At 41.8% G+C, this 23662-nt stretch overlaps 1 protein-coding gene across 38 annotated transcripts in view; it reads left to right on the forward strand.

The window, feature by feature from the left end:
• MAGI1 (membrane associated guanylate kinase, WW and PDZ domain containing 1) overlaps positions 1-23662 on the forward strand; it is a 526245-nt gene that overhangs the window by 464471 nt on the left and 38112 nt on the right. For all 38 annotated transcript variants that reach the window (XM_032764470.2, XM_032764488.2, XM_032764506.2 and 35 more), the window contains one exon: positions 14842-14873. In XM_032764470.2, coding sequence (XP_032620361.1) covers positions 14842-14873 — 32 coding nt within the window. The remainder of the gene's footprint in view (positions 1-14841; positions 14874-23662) is intronic.

The following is a 23662-nucleotide window of genomic DNA, read 5'->3' on the forward strand; positions in this document are numbered from 1 at the left end:
AATCGATTTAAAGAGCCCTTTATAGCGATATAAAGGGCGTTGTAGTGTGGACGGGTACAGCATTAAATCGATTTAACGCTCTTTAAATCGATTTAAACGCATAGTGTAGACCAGGCCTCAGTTCCTGCTGACTTCCACAGGAGTTCAGGGTGTTCCACACCTTTTAGTTTCAGGCCTTTAAACCAAAGAACTGGCTGGGTATATGTTGCTTAGCAACAGTCCCCGCACAGAAGAAGAAATCTCTTCACCTTACCCAACTTATCACTAGCACTGGAGAAAGATCGTTTAATGGACCCAAACGAAAAGCAATATCTAATCTCACATCATTAGTATTATATCTGCTTTTTAGCCGCTTTCCCTAATGATGCAAAACCATCATAATTATAGCTGCCTGCAATTAGCTATTGCCAGAGATTTGAACTCTGTTGAACAAGCCACTCACTTCTGTTTGCCCTTTAGGCTTGCAGTGAAGAGTGATTGGAAAGTCATGCTGCTTAAGTGTCTAGCTGTCAGAAAATTTCAGATGATTATAACAGCTGCTGAATCGAGAGAAAATCCAGATCGCATTCAGGACAAGATCACAACCCGGAAACTATATGACTGTTACCATAGCATGTCTGTGCATGTGCCAGGGCTTCAGAACGGGGAAGACAGGGTTGCTCTTTCAAACAGCATTTTCATTTATTTTTTCTTTGTTGCAAGGCAAGGGTATTTCACACAGACTGAGGACTTGGTCCTGCAGTTGCATTCATTCAGGTGGACCTTTAGAGGCAAATGGAGCCCGATTGAAGTCAATGTCAGCATAGCTTGTGCATGAATGCAAAGATCTGCCTGTGGTGGTCTGATTGCAGGCTAAGGGCCAAACATTATGAATGTTTCTTAATCTACATTCCCAGTGACTTATTTTTATTTTCTGGGTGGGGAGCAGGGTGGTGTATCTGACTTGTTGAACTCTCTGCTTTTATTAAATGTGTGGCCCTGAATACTTTTTGAAGCGACAGTTTGTATATTAGCATACCTGACTATTTTGCTAATGGAAATAATTTTCTCCTGTTTTTTTTTCCCATAGATTCATAGACTCTAGGACTGGAAGGGACCTCGAGAGGTCTTCAAGTCCAGTCCTCTGCCCTCATGGCAGGACCAAATACTGTCTAGACCATCCCTGATAGACATTTATCTAACCTTCTTTTAAATCATGGGTGTTTGTTGCAGTCCAGTAGTAAATATCACATCCTTCAAAACGCCCTACCTCATGTCCTTCCCTAGTCTCATCTTGAGTGTTGTAATTTCTTCAATTATAATTAGTCTCCCTTACTTCCCAACTGACCAAACTACCATTAGCCCAAACTGCGGCAGTTTCTTCCTTCATCAGAAACATCTCTAATTCCTGGTCCTTGGAAATCAGCCTGATGTTCTTGCCATATGGCGTGCCTGACTGACCCTAGCTCTTTTCAAATCCCATCTCAGGAGTCCTCTCTTCTCCTTGGCTTCTCTCTCCTAACCCTCTGTCATGGATAAAACAACCAGAGCTTCCCACTCACTTGTATTCAGTCATATTCCTTGAAACCTGTTCATTGGATCCTTCACCAACACCTTATCATCTCTGTATAAGCTATTTGCAAATATACAAGGTAATGCTCCATGGTGCTTTAGCATGAATAATGCTATCCATGAATAGATTGTGATGGCTTATGTTTGATAGCTTATAAGTCCCAAAGATAAGGTGGAAAATGATGTAAATATGTGTCAGAATTGTAGCATGATTAAAAATAGAAGTAAACTAAACTGACTTTGATAGTTAAGATTCTGTATTACAAGGTGTTTTCCTCATTTAATTAGGACTTTTATTAGAAATCTTTAAAATATGTAATAAATCAGTTCACTTCATGTGCTATTTCAAGTTACTGTTTCCTTTAGAGAAATTTGTGTGGGAAGGAGGAAATCAAATGAGTGAAAATTAAAGCTGGTCTGAAAATTGCATTGAAAAATACACATTAAATTTCATGAACATTTTCTCACACTGGAATTTTTTCTCTAGTAAAAATAAATTAGGGGGCAAGTTAAAGCACTGTCCCAAAGTTAATATAATTTTAACATACGCTTCCTGTTTTTCATGGATTACTTGATAAGTGGAGAAGTAGCAGTTCTGAAGGAACATTTAAATCTGGGAATGGTGACTTCTCTTTCCCAAAGTATCTGGTCGTCTTTTTGCCCATTCTCTTCTCTCCATTGAGTGGAATTAAATTCTAACAAGGCTCACAAACTTGGTGAGACTTTCAAGGAAGTTTAAATATCACATTTTCTCAGTCTCTTACCATGGTCATAACTAGTTTACAGAGTAACAGAAACAGGAATTGGCTAAAATCAGAAGAATAGATTAAATGAAAGGTTAGGAAAAAGTTGAGCGTTAGATAGACTTGGAAGGATTAGATTTTTATCAGTAAATGTTGGCAAACGTCGATTTCACGGTACACACACAAACCGATGACAAAATGTTTCCATCGATGATGATAGCAATTTATAGATAAAGTAAGAAAAATCTGCTTGAGAACTTACTAACGTTTGACTTAAGAATATGTAGTTGGTATATTTTGAAATGTGACGTTGACAGTTTGTGTTGTAATGGTTAGAAAGCTTTAACTTTTTGAATTTCAGTACCTAGTGTCATTAAATAATTGTTGTCTGAGCTCTCCCATCATTTCTCGTAACCATGAAACTTTTCCAATAGATTTCAAAAAAAAAAAGTTTAAAACCATAATTTTGGCCAACTGTGGCAATTAATAAAAATAAAAAGCTTAAAAATAAACAGAGTATTATCGTTCGAAATTATTTAAAAAAAATAAAAATTGAATTCTGCCAGGCCTGTTCATATTTCATATGAACATTTTGGTATGGGTGTGTTTTTCACATTCACAGTGAAAGTTATCTCTTCTGTCTAAGCGGCAAGTGAGCATCAGATGTGCCTTTTTGGGACAGTGCTCTATATTGCTGTGCAGCATGGTGCACTGATTTCCAGTAATTGGTGCGTAAAGCAGCCCGACAGAAACTTGTTTTCTCTTTTGTGACAAAAATAAGCCTCAACTAATTTTTTTAATCAGTTCTTCGCATTAATAATAATTATCCATTTTGTGGCCACAGCTTGCATCCACAAAAAACACAGAGGGTGAAATCCTGTCCCCACTGAATGGCAAAACTTCAGTTTACTTCAGGCCAGGATTTCACCTGGTCTTTCAATGCCTGCAATGAAATGTGTGTTTAGGTTTTAATAGTTGCATATCAAGTTGTCTTGATGTATAGTTACTAATATTGGCACTAAAAGGGCATTTGCAGGCGCAAATTACACCCACAAACAAAGAGACTGGGCCTCAGTTTAGATTAAAATTGCTGCTAATTCGTTAATGTGAGATAGAGAGAGGAAGCTAAATCATGTCACTTGACTTAGAAACTTTGGTGTGAAAGGCTAAATGAAAGTAATCCAAATCAAATGGGAATCTAGTGCTAGAAACAAAAGTCAGTATTGCCAGCCCTAGGCATTCTAGAATCATGAGCCAGGTCCCTACAAATCAAGAAATATACTTAATTTCGTGAGATTTTTAAAATATTAAATGTGGGGATTCTTTTTGCTATGTTTTGGAGCTTTCGGGGTTCTTATTTTCAAGCTTTTTTTGCTGTAGGCCTGTCGCCTAGAAACCTTTTTTTTTTTTCAGTAAAAGCTGAGAGTCTTACGTAATCACCTGGCTCCAGGAGCTGGAGCTTTAAGAGAATCACCAAATACCACAACACTCGTGACAAAATTGTGAGAATTGAAAACACTGATATGTATGCATTTTCATTGCCTATAGGACTCTCCAGTTTCTGATGGTATGGTGTATAAAACTACCCAAGATTAATCCATTAGTCATTTAAAACATAGCATTATTTTTATCTCCACTGCCTATAATCAACGTATCTAGTATTGCTACTATTTGAGCATGAAGTGGAGTGGAGCAAACTGATAAATGCCCATGTAATCTGTATTTAGGGCAAATATTAGTGTTACATCAGTTACCGTCCATTCTTACGATAGTGTGACACATCTGTGTTAGACTGTTTGTTCCTCATAGATGTGTACATCATCTGATCTCAACAGTCACTTTGAATATTAGGATAGCGTAAAAGTCAGTAACTGATACAGTTCATGGTGTTTCATCACAAAACTCCTTTTTTAAGGGCTAAAATGATTTCCTAAACTTGTACATAGTAGTGTACTGTATGTGAGACTCAGGAATGCAACTGTCACGGTGTATGGAAGAGTTCAGATCAGTTATAAATCATCAAGAAAAATCAAAGGATTTCCTAGCAGCAAATTGCCTGAAATCCTCTCACTGTGTGAACTATTTTAACTTTCAGAAGGGAATGAGCCCTTGTCAGACAAAAAAATGGGGCTGGCTTAAGAAAAGAATTACTAAAACTATGGCATTTTTCAGGGTTTTTCTTAAAGTTTGTGGGGTTTGAAAGTTTTTTTCTTAATCGTTGAACTTGCAGTGTAGGAGCAAGTCAAGCCACGCACCGTTGTTTTATATCAGATGTGATGCGATGTAACACAAGGTGGCACAGCAGAACCTTATACGATGCATCAAACGATGCCAGTTTAACTTGAGACGTGCCTCACGGTTCCCTCAACATTTCTCGCATACCAGCAAATTGGGCAGACTTGGAATAATAAACTAGGGGAAAGCAGCGCATTTTATTCTAACTTCTAAAACCAAACTCTTTCCTCCTACCTTTATATGCTGAACTTGTGGGGCAGCTTCAGTGTCTACAAGTTTGTGTTTAATGTAGTTCTTGGCCATATCCAGGCTGGATGAAAAGGCTGCAGTGAAACTGGTTAAACATCATAATATCAACAATAACAGAATTAATGAGGTGCCTGGCTTCAAGGAAAAGGGCTCCGTTTATTGGTATAATTGATTCGATGGAGAGTAATAGTCCCTTAACAGCAGTCGTGGGTCGGTAAAAGTTGACAGGGACAGTAAGTCTCTCCTAATGGTTTGAGTTTTATTTGATTGTGTTTTTATTTTGAGACCAACTATGCAGTATAATAAATACCCTAGCACTTGGCAGTTCTGTACCTCTCCATTCTGAGTTTAACTGCAGATATACCTTCATGTTCTTAGTGTGATTCTTTTTTTTCCCCGTCCAGACCATGGTGCACCCTCTGTGTGTGTATGTGGAGTGGGGGGGTAACTAAATGCTTGGAGGCTGCTCTTAGTACTGTTATTTCTATTTCTTATTCTTATTATTTATATGACAGTAATGCTTAGAGGCCCCAGTTGGGATCAGGGCCCCTTTGTGCTAGGCGCTGAATTTCCATGGCATTTCTAGAGCTTTAGAGGCATTTGAGCTCCAACTCACCCCCATGATAGACCAGCTACCGTAAGCTCAAGATCCCATTTAACTTGAGCTGGAGTTTTGGGATGTGGATGGGAGTCGGGTTAGTGTGCTAAGAATGCAGGGCAGACATACCCACAGTGAGAGACAGTCCCTGCCTTGCAGAGCTCACCCTCTCGATAAACAAGGCAGATGAAGCGTGGGAGGGGAGGCCGAGTTCCAGGGCGGGGAAGTGGCAGGCCCAAGCTGTCACAAGAGGTCAGTTGCACTGTGGTACATGGAGGAACCAGCAAGGGATATATTTTCAGTGACAGAATCGTAGCACTACAGGAGTGGAAGGGACAAATAAACTCTGCGTTCTAGGACTAGTTAACTCCCCTCTGTGTCTAAAGGGTTCGGATTTTAGGGAATGCTTTGAATCCAATGATGGAAAGGGTTCTGGTAAGCCCCTCATTTATTTCAGAGTAAATGTAGATTTGAATTTTAATACATTCAGCCCTCCTGAAAGTGGGTATAACTCCCTTGTGTTCAGTCCCAATCTGCCTGCTTACCTTCCAGTGGCTGGAATCAGTCTCCCACTTAATATATCAGCTGATTATTGAAAACACTGTTTATTGTTACTAATACCGCAGTTGTGCCCAGAGGCCCATGGTGCTGGCTGTTGTACACACATAAAAGAAGAGAGCTTGTCCCAAACGGAACATGATTGGGGTGTGAATTTATACCTTGTTAATAGTGCTATAAAAGCCCCGGAGATAAAAATTGCCTGTGATCAAAACGAACGCAACACTGAACAGCAGAACGTGTCTTTTGTTCACTCCTTCACCAACGTGCCTCAATGCTTAACCCGGAGGGCATCCCTTCGAACAGTCGGAGGTAGTTCAGCGTCCATGCTCACTGAGTACTTGGCCTTTCTGCTTGACCTGCCAGCAGGCGTGCCTGTTGTTATGGTGCTGGGACTTATGCTCAGAGAACTGTGCACTGGAAATTGGGTTGAGACACTGAATACATTGCAGTTCGTTCAATGAAGAGCCTTCAGACGGCGGCAACCTCTGGCAGCGTTGTCTGCCCCAATTGATCAAAACATCTGAGTCATGCACCAAAAATCACGAGAACAGCCTACAAATCATCATTTTTATTTTTAAAAAGGCCTCAATTTAATTTACTACTTGTATTGGAGGCTTTAAGGTTCATGTTCTCAGGCTTTTCTTCACAACTAGGACTAGAAATACTGAGGGGGTTTAATGAATGCTGAGAATCTCACAGAAACACATGAATCCAGGGGCTTGGGCTTTAAGAAAAAGACTTAATTTAATGAAATTTGCAATAAAATCATAAGAGTGGGTGAAACTGCTTTGGTCGTGAAATAGTGACTCTTTATGTAATTACCAATCCCTCAAGCTATCTGATTACTGTAATGTCATCTTTATTAGTGGTTAACAGCTGCCTAAATGATACATATCTTGTTACACAGTTGCATTGATATATTTGGAGTAATCAATTAGCATTTTATTAACATCTCACATCTTTCTTATTACTTCTAATATAAGTTCTTATTTGAGACCTTGAAAGTATGACCACAGAATCAAAATTCAAATTATTGGTAATTTGTTTAGCATCCAAAACAGGAGCAACTAATAATTGAGGATATGATTTAACTTCTTAAGGTCCACTGGGACTGAAACGCTTGTCGATGGCAATAAAATACTATGCATTGTGGTGTGGTTTTTGGGAACTGTGTTTGCTCGTGCCAGTGGGTTAATAATACCTACATTTGGGCTCCTAAAAAACATGTTTCTCAAGCATTAGCATTTTAGAACTGGAGCATTGTTCATTTTGTTTGCTAGTCACCAACCTTTGATTTATAGCAGGCCTGCATTCCTTCGGTGCAAATTATTCTTTAGCTTAAAGGTACTATTGCATAGCTTATCTTTATGCTGGTACAGTAACGCTGTTATGATGCAGATCACTATGACAAGCAGAAAAGTTATACTGTTGCAGGATTGGATCTTTTTCTCGATGGTGCTGTTTATGGCTGTATGCAGACTTGTGCTCTCTTTTTTTCAGTTTTGCGTGGGGGTTTTTTTTCAATCTGGAAAAGAGCAGCTCCCATCAATTTTTAAAAATAGTATGCATCCTTCATTAAACATCTTTTGGCAATGATTTATACAGAATTATTATTTTCCCCAACAACATTAATGGCCATTACTGTTAATTATTTAGAGCTCCTTGTTTTTCACTCAGAAAACAGAGATTGATGTGTGCTGCTGGGTAAGCAGGCCTTTACCTCTGGCTCCAGTATTTCTCTGCACCTCTTGCCAAATATGTGTCTTGGTGGATGATACCTCTCTGGTTTTTATTCAGCACAGTGTAAAAGAGCAGTATTCAGTGGACTTATTATTTTTTCATGCAGCTGTTTTTGCCCAGTAAATGTTAGCCCACTGCCACAATCCTTAATGATTTTCTTGTGTTTTTATTAATTTCCTGCTAATTTTCCGCTGTCCTGCATTCTGTGCTCTAGTCAAAATAATGGCGAAACCAACTTTTGACCCTTTCAACCCAGTTCATCTACCTTTTGCTTTGCTGTTGTTTGCAAACATCTCTCAGGCTGTTCTGGTTGGAAATGAAAACCAAACATTGACTCATAGGCTAGTCAGCCTCACCTCAGTCCCTTGAAAATCATGGAGCAGGTCCTCAAGGAATCAATTCTGAAGCACTTAGAGGAGAAGAAAGTGATCAGGAATAGTCAGCATGGATTCACTAAGGGCAAGTCATGCCTGACTAACCTCATTGCCTCTATGATGAGATAACTGGCTCTGTGGATGAGGGGAAAGCAGTGAACGTATTATTCCTTGACTTTAGCAAAGCTTTTGATATGGTCTCCCACAGTGTTCTTGCCAGCAAGTTAAAGTAGTATGGGCTGGATGATTGGACTATAAGGTGGAAGTAAGCTGGCTAGATCATTGGGCTCAACAGGTTGTGATCAATGGCTCCATGTCTAGTTGGCAGTCGGTATCAAGTGGAGTGCCCCAAGGGTCGGTCCTATGTCCAGTTTTGTTCGATATCTTCATTAATGACCTGGAGGATGGTGTAAACTGCACCCTCTGCAAGTTTGCAGATGACATTGAACTGGAAGGGGTGGTAGATATGCTCCAAGGTAGAGATAGGATACAGAGAGACCTAGAGAAATTAGAGGCTTGGGCCAAAAGAAATCTGATGAGGTTCAATAAGGACAAGTGCAGAGTCCTGCACTTAGTATGGAAGAATCCCATGCACTGCTACAGACTAGGGACCGATTGGCTAGGCAGCAGTTCTGCAGAAAAGGACCTAGGGGTTACAGTGGATGAGAAGCTGGATATGAGTCAACAGTGTGCCCTTGTTACCAAGAAGGCTAACGGCATTTTGGGCTGTATAAGTAGGAGCATTGACAGCAGATCGAGGGACGTGATCATTCCCCTCTATTCAGCATTGGTAAGGCCTCATCTGGAGTACTGTGTCCAGTTTTGGGCCCCACACTACAAGAAGGATGTGGAAAAATTGGAAAGAGTCCAGCGGAGGGCAACAAAAATGATTAGGGGGTTGGAGCACATGATTTATGAGGAGAGGCTGAGGGAACTGGGATTATTTAGTCTGCAGAAGAGAAGAATGAGAGGGGATTTGATAGCTGCTTTCAACTACCTGAAAGGGGTTCCAAAGAGGATGGATCTAGATTGTTCTCAGTGGTACCAGGTGACAGAACAAGGAGTAATGGTCTCAAGTTGCAGTGGGGGAGGTTTAGGTTGGATGTTAGGAAAAACTTTTTCAGTAGGAGGGTGGTGAAGCACTGGAATGGGTTACCTAGGGAGGTAGTGGCATCTCCTTCCTTAGAGGTTTTTAAGACCTGGCTTGACAAAGCTCTGACTGGGATGATTTAGATGGGGATTGGTCCTGCTTTGGGCAGTGGGTTGGACTTGATGACCTCCTGAGGTCCCTTACAACCCTGATATTCTATGATTCAGTGACTACCAGTCAATTTGCCTCTTGTTCGAAGACCCCATCTTGCCAAGTGCTGATGAACACTCTCAGTATCAGTTGAAATCCTCTTGGAACTGAAGTCATTCAGTGCTTTTGACCCCCTCAGCTCTTACGCATGTGACTATGGAGTGGTGTGCGATCTTTCTGTAATATTACTCCTGAGGGCATTCAGTGCCAAAAAATTAAAAACGCTGTGCACAATATTTTAAAATTCTGCAAGTTTTATTCGTCAGTAAATAAATGCGGAGGCTCCAGCATGGTAGTGGGGAGCACAGGCCACTGGCAGTATGAAGGTGGGGATCACCCTGGAGCCTCTCCATCCCCTACCCCCGGGACACGGACCCAGTGATGAGGCTGCACCCAACCCTGACACAGCACAAGGCCTGGGCCTGCCCCAGAAACACCCTGGGGCTCTGTGCCAGGTGCACTAGGTGTGGGGCAGGTAGGTGTAACCAGGCAGGATCTCAGTGTGGAACAATCTAAGTGCAGGTAGCTCAGTGGGGGGGGTTGGGTGTTGGGGATCTGGATGCACAGAGGCTCACTGAGGGGGTTCCAGGTGCAGGGCCAATGGGATTTTTCAGGGGGTTCCAAGAGAAAGTGGTTGGGGCTCAGTGGAGAGGTTTGGGTATGAGGATCTCAGTAGAGGGATCTGTGTGCTGGAGGAGTGGGGCTTGGTGGGGGGGTCTGGGTGCAGCTAGTTGAGAGTCAGTGGTTTGGGGATCTGCATGTGGGGATTCAAGGGCTTGGGGCTAGTCAGGGTGGGGTTTTGGGTGTAGGGAGCTCAGTGGTGGTGGTCTGGGTGCCAGGAGGCTCCAGATGTTGGGGTGCAGGGAGCTGCTCCCTGTACAGTGACCCCTCTGCCCACAGATGAGGAGCAATGGGGGCAGGAAGCAGAGGAGGATGCTGAGCTTCCTGCAGCTGGGGGAGATTTCTGGGGGTAGGTCGGACACAGCCCCAGCCACTCCTTGCAGGGGAAGAGGAAGTCTTGTTCTCTCTTGCCTCCAGCCCAGCCAGGATTAGCCGCTGATGCCAGCTCAGGGTAGGAGCCGCTGGCTGGGTGGTCCCCAGCCCTGCGGTGATTTACCTCTCCGCTAGCTGCTCCTGGTGCCTGAAACAATGTACCCGCACAGCTAGGGAGTGGTGCATGATTGCTCTTGCAGCTTCCCCGTCAGAAAGCCATTTTCTGCAAGGGAACAAAGAAATCTGTGGGGAAATGAATTCTGCGTATGCACAGTGGCACAAAATTCCCCCAGGAGTAGTAATATACAGGAAGTGGGTAGTGTCCCTTTAAATAGTTTGTGAGCCCTCTAGTGGCCCTTATTGTCTCTTATGTTTCAAGGGACACCAGAACCCTGCCAGACTGCAGTGTGTGAAGCCTTGCCTTTTGCATATGTTTAGTGAACATGGATATTTGGAATTTGGATACTTTGTATACTAAAAACAGCAGAATTTGGGGTTGACTTCACACAGTGTATCCAGCTTTTGTATGGCTCCCATAACTGTTTTTTATCAGTGCTTTCTAGATTTGAAATATACTAAGAAAAAAAATGATGCAGTTTTAAAACAGAATAAACATACCAGCTAATATTAAGTTAAAACTCTGTCTAATCCATGAGTTACAATGTCTCCTTCACAGGGTTTCATAGGAAGGTTGCTCTAGATAGTGAAATTGTGGTACAAAACTTGCTGAGCAATTAACATTTTTCTCTCTATGTTCGAAAATATAATCTAGCAGATGGATGTGGCCAGCTGTACATAGAGCTTTAGGGAGTTCTGGGGAAGAAAATGAGAGCTTTTTGTTAAGATAACTGTGATAATCTCACTGATAACTGGCTTAATTTAGATCCCTGCATTTGGTTAGGTTTTTTTGCTAACGATGTATGTATCTGTTCTTGGTGACTGTGTGAATTTAGAATACAGTCCCTTTTTGTATTTAAAGATTGCGCAGCGATCACTGGTATTTTGCCATTAAGCAGTTGCTTAATTACATTGGCTTTTTACAGGGGAGTAATTTGTGTTTTCTGATTGATTTAATTTGAGTCACATTTGTAAGCATTCTCTATGAGGATTCTTGCCCATTGGAGGGGCTCTAGGTCAGTGTTTCTCAACGACTGGGCTGTGGACTGACACCGGTCCCTGAGATCTCCTGACACAGTTTAGGGAAGGCAGTAAGCCAGTCCCTGGTATCAAAAAGGTTGAGAAACACTTATCTAGGTCATATGGAGAGTGTGTCCCAGGTGTACTGTTTTGTTTTAACCACCGCAACTGATGGCAACAGCTCCTCTTTTGCTATTTGAAAGCACTTTCCCAAAAAATATTTTGATAGTGTATTGAGCCTTTTTTAATTAAATACATTTTGGGTGGATTTAGTGCCTGTGAAAGATGTCAGCCTTGTTGCCCAAGGGACAGATTTTAAAAGGTATTTGGTTGTCTAGTGGGCTTTGAAATCAATGGCAGTTAGACACCTCGATACTTTAGAAAATCTCCGTAGGGGCCTAAGTACCTTTAAAAGTCTGGCCCTAAATGTCTATATTTAACCACAGAGCTGGTACAACCTAGACAGTGGCAGTACAGACTTTCCCATGCCACTCCAGTGCATGGATTCCGCCATGACCTGCTATGCCCTCTGTAGAGAGAAACAGATAGTTCATTCTTTTGTGCCTTTTAAGTCCTTGTCCTCTCTTCTGAGATTTTCAACCAAGATGCCAGTTGTAGCGATGTGTGTTTCAGAGGCAGATGTATATCTGCTAGGGGTTGGGAGGGATAGCTCAGTGGTTTGAGCATTGGCCTGCTAAAGCCAGGGTTGTGAGCTCAGTCCTTGAGGGGGGCTATGTAGGGATCTGGGGCAAAAATCTGTCTGGGGATTTGTCCTCTTTGAGCAGGGGGTTGGACTAGATGACCTCCTGAGGTCCCTTCCAACCCTGATATTCTATGATTCTGTGACCAGCTTTACATAAACCACTCACCAGCCAGTGGCACCTTTGGTCTTTCCCATCCTGAATTTGATGAGCAGTGGCAACTGGCTAAAAGTTACACCGCCCATTACTTTGTGCCACTAGTTTCCCCCTCAGTGAGTGTGTTCTCACTAGTAACAGCCCCCGCAGGAGTTGTCTCTGCGTGCAGATGTGTCTTATTGCTCTATACTGTCTCCTTTCCTTCAGTTGGGAATGCATGTTAGAAACTGAGGTCTGTTATCTCCTAGTTTGGCCCACAACTGCAGGAACTCGGATTTTAAATTAGGTCTTGATTTAAAATAAGCAAATTTTTACAGCAAAGTATTAATGCAAGTTATCAACTGATTTTGTCCCAGCAAAAGTTACTGATGTGTTTTGAACATGTACAGTTGCTTGTTTCGGTAAAAAGTCAATTATTGTTTGCTCTGTAGCAAAGTCTGGCATAGAGCAGTGACACAGTAAGATTCATGAGCCTTTGGTGGGCCTGTCAAACAATGGCCTTGTGTGTATTTTCCATCATTTCTCAGCCATTTTCAATCTTTTTGGATTGTAGCAGCTGAAATTAATGACAAATTTTGAAGGAGAGGTTTGTTCAGAAGTTCATATTTATTAAGTTTTAACATGTAATGACCCTGGTGCAATAAACTAATTCTCTAGTTCACTTTAAACCCAAAGTTCAGTTGCACCTACAGTTTTAACTTTTGGAGAACAACTGGATTGCTATAGTGCCAACTCTGGTGTGTAGGTGTGTGTGTGGGTGATGCATCCATTTAATCAGAAAGAATGTCCCTTGCAAACAATGCAAATATATAATATATTATAAACTGCTTATTACAAATGTGACTTGCCATGAAAACTGTTGGTTCTTTATTCTTTGAGTGTGTTACATGAATGCAGGCAATGTCTGCAGAAGAACAAAGCTGCAATCTTATTTGTTTAGTGTAAACAGTTTTGATGTTCCACTAGCCAACAATCAATCACTGCCCTAGAGGGTCTTAGTTATTTGCTGATAATGCACCAAACAGGATAATGTCTAGAGCACTAATGCTCCCCAATCGTTGAAAACAATTAATTTAAAACCCAACTACAGCATTTGGTATTATGCAGTCTTATTTACATACAAGTCTGACAGCAGGCGGTAAGCAAGTACTGTTTATCATTTGTAATTGTGGACATTTCATATTCAGAGATGATACCTTGCAAATTATCATAAGATGAGCTTCTTGCTATAACAGTTCATATTTCAGTTGCATAACTTGTTTTACTTCCTGTATAAAAGTTAAACAGGAGCATGTTTTTTAGTGCAACCAAGTGTATAAAGTAGGAAACATAATGCTGCATAAATGCCACATAAATCGCATCCTAAAGATGAAAGCAGATTTTGAGTGTCCGAATTACTGGCCACTTAATGTGCAGTGTAATCTGTGTTTTGGTTTTATATTTATTTTTTCTGGAATGCCACATAAGGAAACAGATTTGAGGCGAGAGGCTTTTTTTATTGAAAATAATTTCTTTTTCTCTGTGATCTATCTGCTCAGAGTAGTCTTTCCTATATCTTAGGTCATCTCCAACAAGTTTACAGCTCGTTGCCATTGGCCATTGTGCCACTGATAGAGGAAGTCAACAGAAATTGGTCTTGAGATCTCCCATGTCTGTGAGCTCATCATACCAACTAAGGGGCTGGCTTCAAATGGCAAAATCACCCTTCTCTCTCCTACTGCGTGCTTTAAATTGTTTTTCTTTGCATTTTGATCATGATCATTGATCATCCCCCAAAATTCCCGTCATCCAGAACTACCTAAACCTTTCACCTCAGCCCACTAGGTTCACATCAGGGTCAAGACATTCTGAGCATTTTATTTGCAAGCTACAGCAATCTGAAATTGATCATATAGCTATGTATCTAGGGTGGACTTGAAGAAAACTTGAGTATTTTTTCAGTAACATCCATATTTGTAAATGATCCCTTTTAGGGATAAAGATTATCCCTCTTTGTGCTTTTGTTTTGCTTTGCCAGCCTGAGCCTCTCATCTAAGCCAATACAAATTTGCTTTTAAAAATCTATTTCTAGAGAGAGACTTTTTTAAAAATCAACCTGTTTCTCTTCTGCGGTTCTGATTGGTCTGATAAAATTGACAAGCCAATCGCGTCAAAAGGAAATATCCTTGGCTTAATTGTAAGCTAAGTCTCTCTTAATCCAGGGGAGCATTTGAGATTCTGTCCAAGTGTTCAATTTCCTAGGCCGCTGAGGTCTGTGAATTTCTTTCCCCAGCCTCCAGGCTGCTGCAGCACAAGTCAGCATAGCTAATGCAGATCTCTCTCTCTCTCTCTCTCTCTCTCCTCTTTGATTCGATATGAGCAGACTGGTAACTCCAATGCTAGAGTGAAATCTGACATAACTCTGCAGATGGCTACATTCAGATGATACACCTAGGGATTTTTTCTTAAAGGAAAGTAACATTTATATGCTAATGTTTATTTTTTCCTTGTTGCCTTTTTTCAGGATTGCCAGTCCCAAAGAAGAGCCCAAAGTCGGTAAGTACCTTCTCACCTACTGTTTTGTGTGAGGGGTTTTGATTTTTTTTTTTTTCTTAATGTAGGGTGTTGGTTGTTTTAAGTTATCTTTCTGTTCCAACACGGATTGCCTTGCACAGCTTGTGCAGCATGGTGAGTTGAGAGAGGAATTCAGAACAGAAAGGGAGCTTGTTGGCAAATAAAGCTAGAGGTTTACTGATCATCTTCCCCGCTGAGTGATCTTCTCCTCCGTTACCTCCTCCCCTAAATCCCCCCAAAAGCCATTGTTTTCCTTTGGAAAGACGGGACGCTCCACCTTCTTTCCAGCAAGCAATTCCTGTCAGCGGTGTCCATAAACTCCGACCTTTTGCATTTACTCCCTGATCTTTCTCATGCACCAGCTGCTGCATGATTTTATGAAATATTTAAGCATGTGTATTCACAGAAAGACAAACCATGCATATTTACAGTTTCCGGCAGATACTGTTAGCTGCCCCAACACTGGAAATATCTTGATTGTTGTGTAGGGCATCTTTTGTTGTTTAGCTTGGCTTTAGCAGCATTGTACTGCAGGTGTGGGATCCTTTATTTAAAAAAAAAAAAAAAAAAAAGGGCAAGAGAAGAAAAAAAGTCAATATTTTCCTATCCTTTCTAATCTTGTCTCCCTGTAGAACCGTTAGCTGGTTGACATGTTAGCTAATAGCTTAGAAGCTATGGTCTAAAGTGTCATTAAAGCTCATCTCCTAGTCTAGTGGAACAAAAATAACGTGATGTTTATGAGCCTGGAAAAGGGATGAATATTTTACAGGAAATGAGAGATTTACAAGGGGAAAGTTTCCATTTATTTGAAGGGGTAGTGAAGAAGGTAGGCTTATTTCCCAACAGCTTTGGGAAAGTCACATGAGTGAGGTCTTTGCAATACTATAAGACACTGTGAAAGTTCACTGGCGGTCTGTTGTGGGCGCCGATAGCTGCAGCTGCTAACAGTCCACCTTTCGGTAAAGCTCGGTAAGAGGTTTGTTAAGAAGATGAGCAGAATCTCCTGCTTTTAATGCAAGTTCTCTGTTCATCCAAAAAGATAGCCCTGTAATAATTAATGTGATTCTGATGGCTTAGAGCAGTGCTGATTAAAGTCACATGACTTCAGGCCTATACCATTGTCAGTTTGCATTAATGTTAAGAGCGAGAAGTGCAGTTTGTGCTCTCACTCAAATCACAGAAATGTCAGACCGTATGCATTTACTTCTGTGTCATAGTCAAAAATTAATTCAGCCTTTAGTAAAATAGAAACAAGTGTGTAAAAATGTACAAGCCAAGCAGATTATTTTTTGCTGCTGTATTTTTTCCCCTGTCAGAGAAGGAATAGTTGAATACATTTATAACCTTTTATTCAGTAAACCGTCATATGATGAATGAACTTTGATTTTTGAAAACAGGTGCCCTCACAGAATCACGTAAGGTAGCATCATCTCCTTATTAATCTGATGTTGTGCTAAACGCCTGCCAAGTGAACAGTGATTGATTAGAAGCATTTTAAATCTATGAGACACCTAAATCCATTTAGAGATAATCCTCTCTGTATGAACAAAGAGACTGTTTACAAACAGGTGTAGTTCTGGAGTCTTCAGCGAATTTACCAGCCCCCAACTGTAGATTATTATTTCCCCCATGGCATTTGCTTGCAGAGAAACCATTTCGTTCACTGAAAGCAACCAGATTCCTTGCGTGTTATACTCCTGAAAGCGCTTACCTTTTTGCATAGTCCTTCAGTATTTTTTATCACAGCCCCAGGCAGTGCTGTTCCATCCGAAGAGGAAGAATCCAATAAGAACAGTCTTCCTCCTCTGTTTAGGTATTAAACAGAGTGTTTGCACCAGCAACTAGTGGATAATAGTATCTTAGGTTGATATATCATGGCAGCTATTTTAGAGTACATGGAAGTCTAACAGTCACACTACTTACAGGAAAAGAAGGAGAATGACCAGCCTACAGAATACAATCTCTTTAAGTTTAAGTGAAAAGAATAAAAACATTATCAATATTTTACTTATATTGTTAAGATAACTCCCTTTAACTTCCTTTTTATGGTTAATAAAATACGGGTTCTGTGTTTAATTGTGTGATGTTGGAGTGGAGGAGGAGGTTTCAGAATATAACTGCATTGGTGTCGAGTCCCAGCCATTCCAGTTGATACAGACCATTCCGTGACTAGGGGCAAGGGAGGAAGGGGACTTCCCTGAGGTTCTGCCTTAAAACTGCCCTGCAGGATTTCCAGGGCTTGACTGGCACACCTAGAGGTTGCCAGGGCAGTGTGATGATGCAAACATCACAGCCTCCTGGCACAAATGCCAAGGCTCAAAGTCTTTTTCCCAGGTGCCCCTATGTGAGCTAGTGCAGCCGCACTTGTGTAAAATGGGGCATTAATGTAGCCCCTGTTGTCGTCTTCACCTTCATGGTTCTCCAAGAGGGCTTTGAAACAAAATTTACTTCTTGATTAATAAGGTAGCTTCTATTAAATAAGCCACATGCAGTCAGCCCTTATGTTGGTAGACTGATCTTAAACCAAGTCCGCGTTGTTTTTTGTACTGCATTACAGAGTAAACTCAAGTTCAGATCTTCAATCCCCTCCTACTCCTCCTTCGCCCAGCTCACTGCTGATCCCTTCCCTTCCTTCTCTGCAGCCTAATGAAGCCCCTCTCCAGTCCCAGATACATTCCTCTTCCCCCACTCTCCCAGCTAGCTAGTGTCAGTGTCTGCTTCCTTCTCAGACAGGCCCTGGCTTTATAGCTGGTTTTCCTCTAAAAGCTTCTCCCATCCAGCCATATCTGCCTAACTTTGCCAGACTCACTCTTGGTAGAGAAAATCTGAGCGCCCTGGGAGTTTTGCTGTAGCCAGGACCATTAGTATTGCACATGCAGTGTCTGGCTCCAAGGGGATACATGTGCAGACAGAGAAAAGCACAAACGCATTTCTGAAGGTGCACTGGAAGGCTTTTCATATCTCATTATTAGTTTTAAGTCTCACCTGATGTGAGTTCAAGGTGCTGCAGCAGCTAATGTAATGACTAAGACCACACCAGAGCAGGGAGATGACTTCCTTAGGCTCCTTTAGATGAACTAATATTATCAGCTGTAGCAAAGGAGGCAGGAGCGAAAGGGAAGGGGACATAAGCCTGGAGCAGTGGTTCCCAAGCGTTTTTACTGGTGACCCCTTTCACACAGCAAGCCTCTGACTGCGACCCCGCCTTATAAATTAAAAACACTTTTTATAGATTTAACACCATTATAAATGCTGGAGGCAAAGCGAGGTTTGGGGTGGCAGCTCGTGACCCCCCCATGTAACAACCTCATGATCCCCTGAGGGGTCCCGACCCCCAGTTTGAGACCCCCTGGCCTAGAGAGCCAGAACATAAGTCTTAGCAGGTAAATGAAGGAAGAAGTGACTTTGAATGATTTTGTTTTAGAGTATATGGCTGTGTAATATTTAACCATATACATGTGCATTCTGGAATATTTTGTGTTTATTTACCTTTTAAAGCGAGAGCTTTTCAGCTGAGCTTGAAGGCCCAAAGTTGTAAAAGTGCTGGATGCCAGATTTAAAGTGTTCTGCTCTAGAGTTGAAGTTTCCAGTAAAAACTATATTTCAGCAGAATATTGGGTTTTCAAGTAAACGAAAATGTTCACAGAAATTGCTTGCTTTCTTTGACAATGTTCTGATTTTTCATCCAAGCACCCAAAAGTAACCATTTTCAGACGAAAAATGAAAAATTTTCAGTAGTTGTCAGTTTGGGGCTGACATTTTTCTGTTTTGGGGTTCTTTTCAGCCAAAAATATCAAGTAAACATTTTCCCAGAAAACTTTGATGAAAGCTAACATTTGTTGGTTTGTATCAAAATATCCCACATGGGGAAAAGAACGTTTTCTAGGCAGCTCTTCTTAGCACCCAAATTGGGGACAGATTTTCCAAAGAGACTTCAGTTCCAATCTAGGCATCGAAATATATGATCAGTCCTCAGGGCAGCTAAGCATTCTGGGTGCTGAGCTCTTTTGAAAGTGTTAACCATTGTTAAGGTGCCTATATAGAAGCTGAGCTTTTCTGAATTTCCCAGCCTTAAAATTGTTCATATTCACAACCTCTCCCCACAAACTACTGCTCCCTTTTGGCCCAAGCAGTTAATCAGTATTTAGGGGTGGGCTGGCCTCTTTCTGTTAGGAGGAGAAATAGATGATATGAGTCAAGTGTTTCTTTGGCACAATCTTGTTCATTTACAAAATATGTCCGTGCAGTCCTGTTTCCCTGAACACAGTAGGAAAAAAACAATATCAGGCAGTTTCTATGCTCGCTATTTCCAAGCCGGCTTTTCCAGCAAGTCCTGTGCCCAAAGGGCTCTACCTTTGCGCGCTCTCTCTCTGGCATAGGCACTGACTCCGTTGGTGCTCCAGGGCTGGCAGCCCGCTCAATCAGCTCCTTCCCCTCCCCCCAGCACCTCCCTCTCGCCCGCCAGCTGCCCCATCAATCAGTGCCTCCCCCCCACCCAGCGCCTCCTCCCTGCCGCGATCAGCTGTTCCACGGCTGTTCCACTGGGGGGGAGGAGTGAGGGTGGGGCATGCTGGGGGAAGGTGTGGAATGAGATGGAGCAGGTGTGGGAAGAGGCGGGGCGGGGCCTGGAGAAGAGCTGGGGGTAGAGCACCTCACGGCACATTAGAAAGTCATCACCACTGCTCTCAGGGCCATGTTCACTAGCACCTCCCTCACTGTCTGCTGGTCCCGGCCTTGCCACGTAGCTACTGCCTTGGGTGGTGGCTTCTGTTGTTTCAGCAGTACATTTAGCTTGAAGGAATGGTGTCATAAACAGATAGCTAAGAGATAATGTTTCTTTTACCTGTAAAGGGTTAACAAAGGGAACCAAACACCTGACCAGAGGACCAATCAGGAAACCGGATTTTTCAAAGTGAGGGAGGGAACTTCTGGGTGTGTTTTGTCTTTGTTCTGCCTGTTTGTTTCTCTCGGCTATGAGGGAAGAGCTTTTTTTTTTTTTTCTATCTCCAAGCTTCTTTCTACCCTTCTGTTCCCAAGTTGTGAGTACAAAAGGAAAAGCAATAGGTTTATATTGTATTTTGTATTTACATGTGTGGAGTTGCTGGAATGTTTAAATTGGATATGTTTTTGAATAAGGCTGATTATTCATATTTTCTTTTAAGCAATAGCCCTGTGTTATGTCATCTTGATGCAGTGATCATGTCATGTGTTTTTTCTTTCTTTTTTATATAAAGCTTTCTTTTTAAAACTTGTTGGATTTTCTTTTCCTAGTTAAGGCAAGGGGATAGGAATCTCTGTGCCAGGAGTACTGTCTCTCTCAGGGAAAGACTGGGAGGGGGGAGAAGAAGGAGGGAGGAAGGTAAATCGTCCTCTCTGTTTTGTGTTTCAAGGGATTGAAGCAGGGAAATCTCCTAGTATCCCCAGGGCGGGAAAATCTGGGAGGAAGTAAAGAGCAGGAAGGGAAGTGGGTTATTTCCCTTTGTTGGAGGCTCAGGGCATCTGAGTCTTGGGGGTCCCCCAGGGAAAGGTTTGGGGAGACCAGAGAGTTTATCAGGTACTCAGAATCCTGATTGGTGGCAGCGAGATAAGATCCAAGCTGGTAATTAAGCTTGGAGGTTCATGCTGAGCACCCAGATTTTGGACGCTAAGGTCCAGATTTGGGACAGAGGCTTATTACAAATGGTGCTTAGTGCATCCAGGTATGTGTCTGGGGGCAGTTAACACCTTCCAGCATGACACTACTCTGTGAGATGCTTACAATGCTATTTCCTTGCCCTAGTTTTGTGGTATAATTGCTACAAACTCCCTTAAATGTATAGTTTTCCTTTTCTTCCTTTAATCATCACACAGCTTTTTGCAAGGGAAGGTGCAGTGTACTGTATCAACACATGAGCTTTCTTGGGTGACTAGCGCTGTATTAACATTGCAGCCTTGTTGAAGGCTGGCTTGATCCTGAGCTTCATGGCAAATAGAGTGATTGTGGCTGGAGATGGTATTGCATAAGGCTGGAGAACGAGCCCAGAATGCAGGCATGTGTATAACTACAAGAAGCCATGTTCAGAATGGCTCTACCTACTGTCTAGTAGCTACACTAGGAAAGTAAGTAACTCCTTGTTGTTCATTTTTACCAGTGGTCTATGTAAAAACAGTACAGTCGGAGGAGTCTGCAGTGCTTACATTGCAAACATATGGAGGGGAAAATCTGATGGTAACTGGGATACATTTGGGTGAATAATCGATCAATGTGAGGTCACTTTTAGAATAATAGAATCATAGGTTAGAAGGAACCGCAAGAGTCATCTAGTCTAATCCCCTGCCAGGATGCAGAATTTGTTGTCTAAACCATCCAAGGAAGATGACTATCCGGCCTCTTTTTGAAAAACCTCCAATGATGGAGCTTCCACGACGTCCCTAGGCAGTTTGTTCCATTGTCCTCCTGTTCTGACAGTTACCAAGTTTTTCCTGAGATTTAATCTAAATCTGCTGTGCTGTAATTTGAACCCATTGGCTCGTGTCCTGCCCTCTGTGGCAAGAGACAACAACTTTTCTCCATGTTTTTATGACAGCCTTTCGAGTATTTGAAGACAACTATCATGTCCCTCCCTTAATCTCCTCTTTTCCAAACTAAACGTACCCAGTTCCTTCAGCCTTTGCTCATATAGCTTGCATTCCATCCCTTTGATCATCTTTGTCGCTCAGCTCTGGATCCTTTCCAGTTTCTCCACATTTTTTCTATACATTGGTGACCAAAACTGGACATGGTACTCCAGCCGAGGCCTAACCAGCTTGAAGTAGAGCAGTACTATCGCATCCCGTGAATTGCATGCTATGCATCTCTTAATGCAACCCAAAATTTCATTTGCCCTTTTTTTTTTTTTTTCAACAGAATCACATTGTTGAACTTATGTTGAGGTTGTGATCCACCCCAACTCCCAGATCCTTCTCAGCCATGCTGCTGCCACACCAGTTATCCCCCACTTCATATTTGTGCTTTCGTTTGTTCTTCCCTTTATGGAGAGATGTAAAAGCTTGCTCTTTATCCAGCAACAGCAAACAGTGCTAAAGATGGCAGAAATACTTTGCTGTAGCGATTGGTGCTTCTTGGTTAAGATACGCTCCACTACACAGTTATATCAATTAAGCTGCCTTACATCTACCTAGCTCTGTAAGCGTCTACACTAAAATGTCACTCCTGCAGATATAACTCACCCACTATATCAACTTAATAAATCCACTTCCACAAGAGGCATAGAATCAATGTAGATGTAGTTAGATCAGTGCAGTGTAAGTGACACTGCATTGCTTACATGGACTGTTGCTGCCTTTGAGAAACTGTCCCACAATGCCCCATACTGACAGTAAAATCAGTGCTAGCGCCCCTGCATCACCGATACAAGGAGCAAAGCATAGACACACACAAGGAATGTAATTACTGCAGCGGCTGTATGCCGTTGTGAGTTGGGTCGATTTCATTTTGTAGTGTAGACATGCCCTCAGTTTATCAACACGAGTGAAATAGTTCAGTTAGATCCCTTGAGGATTTTCAGCATCACTGATGTGGTAAAGACCTGCGTTGTTTGAAAATAGGGTTGTCTCCAAATGTTTGTTAATCTGTCACGGCAGATTTGTGGCTGATTGGATGACCTTAATTGTGCATTTCCAGACTGTTTTATTTCTGTTTTATTTTAAAGAGCACCCTGATCTTAGAGACTCTTGGCTTTCTAAAGTTGTTTTGTTGCTGCAGGACTTTTCCTTACATAATTTGTGCAAATTTACAGTAGTAACTCCAGCTTAATGAAGGGTTTATGTGGGGTTGGGAGTTTTTTGGGTTTGTTTTGTTTTGCTTGCTTGCTTGCTTGTTTGTTTTGCCTAGGACATACAGAAAGTTTCAGTTAGATCCAAAATACAGATTAGAACTCTAAAACTGAATGCTAGTTTTAAATTGTTTACATTTTTCGTATAATAAGCAAAATGAGATTTTTTTTAACTTCTTCATCTAAAGAAAAGATTATTATCCAGGTAGATAGTATTAGTGCCTTGTTCTTGTGTTTACAAGTGTTAGCTAAGACTTTAGTACAATTTTCTGTTGTAGTCCCTATTATCAAGGTTCTTTAAATCAGCTATATTCAATCACACTGGCTTAAAACCAGGTATACTGTGCTCACAAGGTGCTTTTGTTGTTTAATTATTTGCCACAAAATAAAACAGCAACAACAAAAACATGCTACAAAAATGACATTTTTACTTATAAAATTGTTGTTTAAGGAGTGGGCATCCACAGCTCAGAGGCTGTTTGCAGAGCTCTGTCTTAAAACAGCTTACTTTAAAACCTGGGATTTTGTAGGCAAGTAAGGCTGTATGTGAATTAGCTTCTTTCGCCACTTAGAAAAAGGGAAAAAAATGTATGAAACTGGTTCGGATATTTGTGTTTGAAAACTGGTTGCTGGGCAGTCACAGCAGGCACGCTCCGTTGAAAATTACTTTAAAGTACACAGTTAATTTATTATTCACGTCAGTGGAGACACCAGTTAAAGCAGGGGTTCTTAAACTTCATTGTATCGCAGCCCACCTTCTGAAAACAAAAATGACTACATCATCCAGGAGGGGGGACCGAAGTCTGAGCCTGCCCGAGCCCCACTGCTGCGGGTCAGGGGGCCAAAGCCTTAACCCGAGCCCCATCACCCAGGGCTGGAACCCTCAGGCTTTGGCCCTAGGCAGTGGGGCTCGAGCTTTGGCTTCGGCCCTGGGCCCCAGCAAGTCTAATCTCAACC

The sequence above is a fragment of the Chelonoidis abingdonii genome, chromosome 17 (assembly GCF_003597395.2).
Source record: "Chelonoidis abingdonii isolate Lonesome George chromosome 17, CheloAbing_2.0, whole genome shotgun sequence".
Classification (NCBI taxonomy): Eukaryota; Metazoa; Chordata; order Testudines; family Testudinidae; genus Chelonoidis; species Chelonoidis abingdonii.